This window comes from Phoxinus phoxinus (genome assembly GCF_949152265.1).
Source record: "Phoxinus phoxinus genome assembly, chromosome: 25".
NCBI lineage: Eukaryota > Metazoa > Chordata > Actinopteri > Cypriniformes > Leuciscidae > Phoxinus > Phoxinus phoxinus.
The window spans coordinates 5,408,795-5,418,967 of record NC_136900.1 but is presented as its reverse complement, the minus strand read 5'-3'; the positions used below and the strand labels follow the sequence as shown (position 1 = coordinate 5,418,967).

Here is a 10,173-nt window from a genome sequence, read left to right as displayed (position 1 = left end):
AACGCCTCCGGGCAGCTATTTCGGACTAACAAGACCAGGCTCAAATGAATGGGCAGAGAGTCAGAACTGCACTTTCACTGGTCACCTGGACATAAAAACTGCATGTATAGAAACAGCGGTAAAATATGATAAAAATCGCTGAAAAAGTTTGATGACTTTGCCCCAAAATAAGGTTTAAAGCGCCTTTTTCCCCACTGGTTATACTTTTCCTATGCATGCGCAAGGGTTCACGACACCAACATTTTTTAGTGATTTGCTAATTTGTGCATAGTCGTGCAATAGGTATTCTGGATGTAAAATGTGCAGGGGTGGGGTTGGTGGTGTTTTATTTAAAGGGATATTTAAGTAGTCATCAAATAAAGTACCTGACTTAAACCTCTGAAAAAAATAAATCACATTCTGTGGGTTAAAATAGCTAAGGATCCTTCTGATGTATCCTTCGTTTCCCCGCATTTGGAGTCGCTTTAGAATCGCCACGCACCGATGACGCAACTGGCCTTCGAAGGATACAGCCCCTGAATTGGGACACAGCTCATGCTATCTCTAAATATTGGATTCAGTCTTTTTGCCATCATTTAAAAGTATTATTTTGGCAAAATGTATACTATTATAAAATATTCTGTCCAATTTATTACACTAGTGTTTGTCTGGAAACAGTTTTATTTTTTACAAAATGGCACAAAGTCACAATTGTAGTGTTCTGGGTCAAAAATGACCTGCCCACATACAAATGCTTGTAAACCTCTCAATATGCTATATTATTACCAAATATTTGTCAACTTGTTTTCTTTCATTCAGCACAGGTTTTGTTATGTCTTCTGACTGCTTTTAGGCCTCTTTTCCACAGATATTAATTTCATCCTATTCTGACGTGCATCAAACATCCATCTAACATTACCACACACAGTAAGTTTTAGTCCACTTATATTAACACAACCAGAGGGTTAAGTAAGTCGCTTTGGATAAAAGCGTCTGCTAAATGTCAGTACAGTTAAAAAAGCATCATGATAGCTGATCCAGTGACAAGTACAGTGACAGCTGTGCAAAATTAAAGAGTTCTTCTTATTGTCCTTCAGTCATCATCATCTGACCGGTCAGGTGGCATTAATCTTTAAGAAAATGACAATGATAAATCCAAAAATTGAGTTTTATTATTAGACTTTATTTTAAAAACACCCTTTTGGGAAGCGAATTTCACTAAAAATAATGTTTTATTAGCACAAACTATTAAAATGAATCAGGAATCGACATAAAGCGGCACTCGGTAACTCTAGCCACCGTTTTGCTGATTTTCTCAACGAGCTCCCCCTACAGCTGCGGTGCGTATATTTTTCACATCACTGTCGTAAAGTCACTTGCGGCGCGCCGGCGCCATCCTCCCCCTTTCTACCGCTGCTCATGTGCTTTTGTTATGGTCGGAGCCGGTGTGGTGAACAAATGAGTCCCAGACGCACCAACTTTATCGTGTGGAGCTATGTCTACCGAGGTGGGTAATACATCATACACAGTATCATAAAGCAGTTTCTCGCTGTTGCAAGGCTGGTTTTCCACCTGGGAACGCTGGGGGGAGCGGGGGAAGTAACCATTCTCACCAGAACAGATTATTTAACCATCCAAATGATTTCTAAACGGATTTATTAAGTTGAAAAAGTTACCAAGTGCACCTTCACCTTTAACTAGGCCCAAAAGCGAGAAGGGTATTCCTGCACAACGGGAGTGGCTGCAGTTTCAGGACCCCAGTTTTAGGACCGCAGTTTTAGGACCCTAGTTTAATGTGACAGCGCCACCTACAGAACTGGATTACCAAAAACACAAATTTAACCCCTTTCGCGGCAAAGATAAAAGATCACATTGTTGATCACAACAGATTGTTGTTCAACATTCATTACTCGTTAAAACATCACACTCTTACTTATTTTATCTGGACAAACTGAGCATCATTAAAAAGATTTAAGACTCGATAGTGTTTATGATAAAACTCAAACAGCGAACACAGAGAGATCTGGGTCTCCTCTTCCTGATTTGCGTCAGTAATGTACGCAAGTCTCATTCGCTGTACAGCTGTCAATCATCTCACGTGGTTCAACGTGACAATAATCCTGCCCTTCTGCATGACGCGGTCCTGTTATCTGTGATAACAAAGCTAAGACACATCTCTTCACCTGAAACAAGAAGCTAATAAATGCACGATTTCGAGTATATGTGGTTTGTGTGTGATTTTCGTGCAATTTTGGGTATTTTCATATGAATTAAGAATGTTTACAGTATTGCCAAGCAAGGTGTAGCCATTAGCTGCATATAAATTGCTTTATTGTACCATATTTCAACATCTTTTTATGACTTAAAACCATTTTAAACCGCGACTGGAATATGGTACAAATATCCTATCTTACTCGATGGTGGTTTAAAGTGAGCTTTAAGTAAAAGTTTAATATTAATCTTTTAAATTGTGTCGTGTAGCTTGATGCTACTTGCTCTAATCCACCTGCTGCAGGAGCTATTCTATTCCATAATCTTATTTGTTAAAATATACATATTTTTTCTAATGAGACTTAGGATCAAGGTGGATCTTGATGTACAAACTAAACCACCTGGATCCTAGAACTGCGGTCCTGAAACTGCAGCCGCCGCTATTTCATCCAGTTCGGTAGGTGGCGCTGTCACAAAAAACTAGGGTCCTAAAACTGCGGTCCTAAAACTGGGGTCCTAAAACTGCAGCCTCCGGTTGTGCAGGAATATACTACTGCCAAATGCCCGTCTACACAACAATGAACTTTGTATGACATGCTTTGTAGAAGCCTATAGTAAACTTGATTCCCATTAACATGTAGATTTCTCATGATGTAGCAAGTTATTACATAATGACCTTGATTTTATTAAGTTTTAGAGTGTTTAATTGCAGAACAGTACATGTTTACCTGGATGTTTTTTTTTTTTTTTTTTAAATAAAACAAAGAATTTAAGAGTAAATGCATTCATTCTCCCAATTCAATAACTATTACCTCATTGACCGAACCAAACAAGAATGAAAATATAAAGCTTTCTTCAACTTGTCACTTTCGCTTAATTTATTAACAAAAAAACAGCTTTGGATGAAACACGGACCAAATTACGGTTTAAAAAATTCACCAATTGACAAAGTTTTTTCTGCACTTACCATTATTTAGTTTAGAAAGTGGTATTTGCAACAGATTCTTAACCATCTGAAGTGCTTTTTTAACATGTTGGAAAGGCAGGCATGCATTTTATTTTAGCTGCATGTATGAACATTTAGTTATGTTTAGACCACTTCTATCATTGAGTGGTATCATCAGGATGTTTCAACCACTATAACAAAAAGCGTTTATCAAAAAATGGGCTCATAAGAGAAACTTCAGGTCGCTGACTCGTTATTCAGGTGAGTGAAGGAGAAAGTGAGATGAAATAGAGCTTACTAAGCACCTCTTAGCTGTTGAAACATTCCAATTAAAACCTAACAAACAAACAAAAAATAATCCACGCCACTTCGATAAAATATCAGATTTTCACTATTTAAACTAGAACAAACACCAGAAGCTCTTCAATGGAGGGAGTGGGTGGCTCTTAAAAGAGCCTTTGTGGTGGCTGAAATCTTCAGATGCCGCTTTACTTCGAGCTGGTGTATTTGGTGACGGCCTTTGTGCCCTCGGACACGGCGTGTTTGGCCAGCTCTCCGGGCAGCAGCAGACGCACGGCGGTCTGGATCTCTCTAGAGGTGATGGTGGAGCGCTTGTTGTAGTGAGCGAGACGAGACGACTCACCGGCGATGCGCTCGAAGATGTCGTTGACGAAGGAGTTCATGATGCCCATCGCCTTGGAGGAGATGCCGGTGTCAGGATGAACCTGTTTCAACACCTTGTAGACATAGATGGCGTAGCTCTCCTTCCTGGACTTTCTGCGCTTCTTTCCTCCCTTGCCGGCGGTCTTGGTGACGGCCTTCTTGGATCCCTTCTTAGGCGCGGACTTTGCTGGTTCAGGCATGATGATGCGAGATCAGACAACTGACGAATCGATGTAAACGCCAGCGCGATACAGAGCAATTTATTCGCTCCTTATGCTAATTTTCAAAGAGATTCGAGACTTTGCTGATTGCCTGTTTCCATAGGCCGAACCCATAAACTCGTATTTTATTGGATAACTCAAAGAATCACGAGAGGAACAAGTGCCAATCACGAGCGGTTAAATGATAGCCCCTCCCACAAATGTTTGAGTGACAGCCCACAGGACAGTTTCCTTTGTTCATTTCCCGCTATTTATTTTGGGTTTATTACATTTGGAAGAAAAAGACAAACATTATGCATGATCGTGTAGTCTGAAAAAAAACATTTTTGAGGGGAATTAATAATAGCAGCGATAAGATCTCTTTAAAAATGTTTTTTTTTGTTATACCAGAAAGTCTCTCAAAGCCCCCTTTCCGCTGTGTGACGTCACTTTTATTTTAACCATTTTAACTTTTTTGTTTCCATGAAACACTTTAAATCCCAATAGGATAGATTAATCCATATGAAAAGTGCTTCTTGAAGAAATGTGAATAGAATTTTTGTTTTTGTGACATTAATGCAATATATACGGTTAAAATATTTTAAAGAACCTTATATTCAGTGGAGAAAAGAAAATCTTTGCAAAATTATTATTCTGTGATTTATTCAGAATTGTATCGTTTACTTTTAAGAAAACCATGAGTCACTGACATTAACGTGGCAAAACTCTTTGTGTGACAGTGTGTGTGGCTCTTAAAAGAGCCGTTGGGTTGGTTCAGTTTCTCCTGGTCTCAGGCGTTTATCCCCCGAAGCCGTACAGGGTGCGTCCCTGTCTCTTCAGCGCGTACACAACATCCATGGCGGTGACGGTCTTTCTCTTGGCGTGCTCGGTGTAGGTGACGGCATCGCGGATCACGTTCTCCAGAAACACCTTCAACACTCCGCGGGTCTCCTCGTAGATCAGACCGGAGATGCGCTTGACGCCGCCGCGGCGAGCCAGACGACGAATTGCGGGTTTGGTGATTCCCTGGATGTTATCGCGCAAAACTTTGCGGTGACGCTTAGCGCCTCCTTTGCCGAGTCCTTTACCGCCTTTGCCTCTTCCAGACATGTTTCACAGACACGAATCACACGATCAGAGCAAATGTACAGTCAACGTTGCAAGGACGCCTTTTATATTTACTTACAGGACCTGATGGAAACCAACATCGCGTCACAAAGCGCAAAACGCCCCTCCCCTCAATATAGTTCCAGCACAAAACATTGTGATTTAACCCAAACCTTAATTTAACGAGGCCTGTCCGACTTCTTTCATGTTTTATAAGATTTATTTAATTTGATGAAAATGATAATATCATCGTATTGAGATACTGAGTGGTAATAAAAATGTGCTAGTCTAGAAGAGAAATACTGTATAGTATCTATTTTTTAAATAGACAAATTCGGATATATTTGCAGAATATAAGTGATTTCAGGCCTCAGTAGTTTATACTGTATGTCTCTACCTTTAGCTGAACTTGCACCTGTATAATAATCTCTTCTTTGGCATTCGATTTGCGATAAAAGTTTAAAAACAGACCATGCCACTATTATGGAGTAGCTGGGAGAAAAGAGTTGGAAAAAACTACCACTGTTTGGGAAGACTGTTTGAAGATGAAAAGCAGCTTTACCCGAAATAAGAAGTTACATTTCTAGCTCTGTTGAAACCATCCACAACAACATTGGCATCTTAGAGCGCAGTTTACATGTCAATCAAATTGTGCATTATAGTTTTGTCTATTTCAATAAAAGGTATTTAATATATAATTTGCCCTAAAGGCCATTGTGTAATCATGAAATGACAAGATCTGAGAAAAAAAAAAAAAAAAACATTATGCAAGCAGTAAGATACATATGCTTTTATTATGTACAAATACTTATTCCCTCATGTCTGGTATTTTATAATCAGGGTTAGGTTTATATTTAATTCTGATAGTGATGATAACTGATGAGTTAGAGAAAGGTGTCCCAGTGTTAATGTGATGTATGAACGCAACTTTCTACTCATATTGAGTTTTAACTGGAAATGATCTCGTTCAGTGCAGTTTTGGTGGCTCTTAAAAGAGCCGTTTGTGGGTTGACGCAGACGCGGGTTTAAGCGCGCTCTCCGCGGATGCGGCGGGCCAGCTGGATATCTTTGGGCATGATGGTGACCCTCTTGGCGTGGATGGCGCACAGGTTGGTGTCCTCGAACAGACCGACCAAATAAGCCTCGCTGGACTCCTGCAGGGCCATGACAGCGGAGCTCTGGAAGCGCAGGTCCGTCTTGAAGTCCTGGGCGATTTCTCTCACCAGCCGCTGGAAGGGCAGTTTGCGGATCAGCAGCTCGGTGGACTTCTGATAGCGGCGGATCTCCCGCAGAGCCACGGTCCCGGGCCGGTAACGGTGAGGCTTCTTGACGCCGCCGGTGGCCGGAGCGCTCTTACGGGCGGCTTTAGTAGCGAGCTGCTTCCTCGGGGCTTTACCACCGGTGGATTTACGAGCGGTCTGCTTGGTTCTTGCCATTGCTGCGGAGTTCTTCTCTGTCCTGCTTGTGCTGGAAATGCTGCATGTGTGTTACACACCCGCTTTTAAAGCATTGTACCGCCACGAGCTCATAGTCTCACGAGGATGCAGGCCTTGTGATTGGCTAATACGTGACGTCTGCGCATGAGTGCCAGCCAATGACTGCGCGTTTCCTCTTTTTCAAACAAGTGAAAGGTTTCCCGCTCGAGCTACTTTGTTCTGTTGAATACTTTTATACATCAAACAGTGTATAATGACACCTCCCTGGTCTTTATATCACAATGTTGTATTAATTTGTTCTGAAATACTCGCCTTAATTCCCAGTGGTTGTGCAGATCTGGAGCGAGACACACTTGGGTTTCCAACAGTCCCGTAAAATAGGGGATCGTTTCGTAGATCAGCCCTGCTACCAAAGGGCAAAACACCCAATTTGACCAATTTCTTTTACCATGAACCCGAGATGTATATTGCTTTTTATTTTGGATAATTTATTAAAATATTCAAAACATTATCAGAGCTTGATAGACCGACTATATTGTAATATCTAGGGAGATGAGTTTGGTGACAAACAGGAGACCATCATGTGCTTATAACGAACACGCACACCTACGAGTGTAACGTTACCAGAGATCGTCGATGATGCGGAGTAATCATATTTTACTGGTTTGATGGGTCATTTCACCCCCTCAACCAAACGCCTTTATTTGTATTTACTAGTGATGGGTCGTTCGCGAATGAGCCGGATCTAAGAGCCGGCTCTTTTAGGTGAACGACGGGAGCTGGCTCGCATATCTGAAGAGCCGACTCTATTTAAAAATATATAGCCTATAGAAATTAAATCATTATGTAATAAAGAAATAATTAATTATTTTAATTTTATTTAAAAAAATTGACTAATTCAAAGAAACACAATTATAATAATTGTCAACCAATTATACTGCATGAGGGAGGGCCGAGCACGCACGCACGCACACACACACACTATATGCGGATAAACCGCTGATCGGGCGGATGGCGTGACAATTTTTTTTTTTTTTTTTTTTTTTTTAAATTGTCGGAAAACTTTGCACATTAATTAGATGTGCAAGGCAAGCAGGCAATTTTTCGGGTTGTTATGGACAATAAAAAATGTGAATATTCACGTTGCACTGTTGCGCGGTGGACTTTCAGGGAGTTAAAACGTTTATTTTTTAAAGAGCCGTTTGTGAGTCAAAAGAGCCGGCTCATTTCAGTGAGCTGAGTCAAATGAGCTGGCTCACGAAAAAGAGCCGGATTGCCCATCACTAGTATTTACCAGGACAGTGCATATTAACACTATTACATTAGCCAAGATCTAGTTTTCATCTGTTGGCCAGTTGTATAGTGGCACCCAAAGGAAAGCATAACTTCTTATAAACAATGGACAATTTAAAAAAGTATAACTGTAGTAGTACAGCTGTGTTTGTCCGCTACAGCAGACAATGTGAAAGTTTTAAATCTATGTATAATGAAAACAATCAAAACGCAGTTATGGGGTTTATAAATATTAAAAAGTAAATCAACTCTTTATCAGATGAAATGGGTGGCTCTTAAAAGAGCCTTTTGGTCTAAATAAAACAGATTTGAATACATTTATTTAGATTTGGAGGGTTTCTCGGTCTTCTTGGGGAGCAGCACGGCCTGGATGTTTGGCAGCACGCCGCCTTGAGCGATGGTCACTCGGCCAAGTAGTTTGTTGAGCTCCTCGTCGTTGCGCACCGCCAGCTGCAGGTGACGGGGGATGATGCGGGTCTTCTTGTTGTCCCGAGCGGCGTTTCCAGCCAGCTCCAGGATCTCAGCGGTCAGATACTCGAGCACTGCCGCCAAATAAACTGGAGCTCCGGCTCCGACGCGCTCGCCGTAGTTTCCTTTGCGGAGAAGCCTGTGAACACGGCCGACGGGGAACTGCAGTCCCGCCCTGGAGGAGCGAGTCTTGGCCTTCGCTCTGGCTTTACCACCGGTTTTGCCTCTTCCGCTCATCTTCTAAATTAGTTACGACTAACTTCACAGTGAAGCGATAACAATAGATTGTGATACACTAGTCTACACGTACAGGCTTTAAAGGAGAGTGCCAGTCGCTGATTGGTTCAAAGTCTGTAAAGATTTAAACCAATCACTGAACTTCTATCCAAAGTCCAACCCCCCATTTGTGATTGTGACTAAATAAGACAAGAGATTAAACCATTGAAATGTTTGTTGTTTAAATAAGTACAAACATGGATATTGTACATTGTTCCTACCAAAAGCGCTGCACCTTTTCACACACAATATATGCTGTGCACATTGACCACCTGATACTGGACAGTATTATGTTCCTATTGCAATATTGGAGCTTTATCACTGACCATTGTTGGATTGTTTGTATTGTATTATCACAATTCCCCAGCATAGTGCTGTGTATATTCTGTCAAAGCACCGTGTTGTACAACATGCCATTTCTGATCACTGTCTGAACCCGTTTTTATGGCTTTTTTATGTATAAATAATGGTTTACTCAAGTTTTTTTTTTTTTTTTACTGGCTATTCTGGTTTATTCAGAATGAATGAGTCTAAAAGGTTTTAATTCACATCTCTATTATCTACTTTCGAAATTAACAGAAATCATTAATATAAAAGAGTGCTGCTCTTATTCAGAATAAGTGGGTGGCTCTTAAAAGAGCCGTTGAGGAACAAACAGTGAACTTTACTTCTTTTTGGGCGCTGCCTTTTTAGGCTTGGCGGCTTTAGGTTTTGCCACCTTAGGTTTAGCCGTCTTTGCCTTTTTGGGACTCTTGGCGGCTTTCTTAACGGCTGCTGGTTTCTGTGCCTTCTTGGGACTCTTCGTCACCTTCTTAGCGGCCGTGGCGGCGGGTTTCTTGGCCTTCTTGGGCGATTTCTTGGCGGCGGGCTTCTTGGGCGATTTCTTGGCGGCGGGCTTCTTTGCCGCAGCGCTCTTGGGCTTCTTGGCAGCAGCGGGTTTCTTGACCGCGGGCTTCTTTGCTTTAGGAGCCGCTTTCTTCTTGGTCTCGGCTTGCTGCTTGTTGAGCTTGAATGAACCTGAGGCGCCGGTCCCTTTGACCTGCACCAGGGCGCCTTTGGTCACCAGGCTCTTGATGGCGATTTTGACGCGGGAGTTGTTCTTCTCCACGTCGTAGCCGCCGGCAACGAGCGCTTTCTTCAGCGCGGCGAGGGACACTCCGCTCCTCTCCTTGGATGCGGACACAGCTTTAACGATGAGCTCGCCGACCCCCGGTCCTGCTTTCTTGGCTTTGGCAGCGGACTTCTTCTTGGGCGCTTTGGCCGGGGCGGCAGCAGCGGGTGCGGGTGCGGTTTCTGCCATTTCTCTTTGATCGGATCTGTAGTCTTTCAAACGCTGGCTCTGGTTTCAGCAATGACTGGCGCTCGCGCTGCGCTGCGCTCTTAAATAACACATGAGAACCTTATAGACTCAGCCTGTCCGCTCGGCGTCTGTGCGCGTCCACGAACCCCTTATGCGTGTGTTTTCTTCTCTTACATTTGAGGCAAAACTGGAACGGTAAAATAGTTTAGCACAGTCAAAACAAAGTGAACACCAAGCAGAGGTTCTGAGCTTTCATTTGAGACTAATATACGCGAAGAGGAAATGTTTATTTTG

At 42.2% G+C, this 10,173-nt stretch overlaps 5 protein-coding genes across 5 annotated transcripts; all 5 read right to left on the bottom strand.

The window, feature by feature from the left end:
* Positions 1-1,619: 1,619 nt before the first annotated feature.
* Positions 1,620-4,028, bottom strand: LOC306993349 (histone H2B). The gene is made up of 2 exons (XM_079603054.1): positions 2,745-4,028; positions 1,620-1,676 (listed from the first exon to the last, which is right to left on the bottom strand). Exon 1 carries the CDS (start codon positions 3,997-3,999, stop codon positions 3,625-3,627), a length of 375 nt encoding a protein of 124 aa, XP_079459180.1. The 5' UTR covers positions 4,000-4,028; the 3' UTR covers positions 1,620-1,676; positions 2,745-3,624.
* A 416-nt stretch (positions 4,029-4,444) lies between these two features.
* LOC306993789 (histone H4) lies at positions 4,445-5,129 on the bottom strand. Its single transcript, XM_079603863.1, has one exon. The coding sequence runs from the start codon at positions 5,107-5,109 to the stop codon at positions 4,798-4,800; it is 312 nt and encodes a 103-aa protein (XP_079459989.1). The 5' UTR covers positions 5,110-5,129; the 3' UTR covers positions 4,445-4,797.
* Positions 5,130-5,985: 856 nt separating this feature from the next.
* Positions 5,986-6,607, bottom strand: LOC306993752 (histone H3.2-like). Its single transcript, XM_079603751.1, has one exon. It carries the CDS (start codon positions 6,540-6,542, stop codon positions 6,132-6,134), a length of 411 nt encoding a protein of 136 aa, XP_079459877.1. The 5' UTR covers positions 6,543-6,607; the 3' UTR covers positions 5,986-6,131.
* A 1,259-nt stretch (positions 6,608-7,866) lies between these two features.
* On the bottom strand, positions 7,867-8,574 carry LOC306993743 (histone H2A-like). Its single transcript, XM_079603741.1, has one exon. The coding sequence runs from the start codon at positions 8,538-8,540 to the stop codon at positions 8,154-8,156; it is 387 nt and encodes a 128-aa protein (XP_079459867.1). The 5' UTR covers positions 8,541-8,574; the 3' UTR covers positions 7,867-8,153.
* Positions 8,575-9,143: 569 nt separating this feature from the next.
* LOC306993343 (histone H1-like) lies at positions 9,144-9,911 on the bottom strand. The gene has a single exon (XM_079603048.1). It carries the CDS (start codon positions 9,877-9,879, stop codon positions 9,244-9,246), a length of 636 nt encoding a protein of 211 aa, XP_079459174.1. The 5' UTR covers positions 9,880-9,911; the 3' UTR covers positions 9,144-9,243.
* Positions 9,912-10,173: the final 262 nt, after the last annotated feature.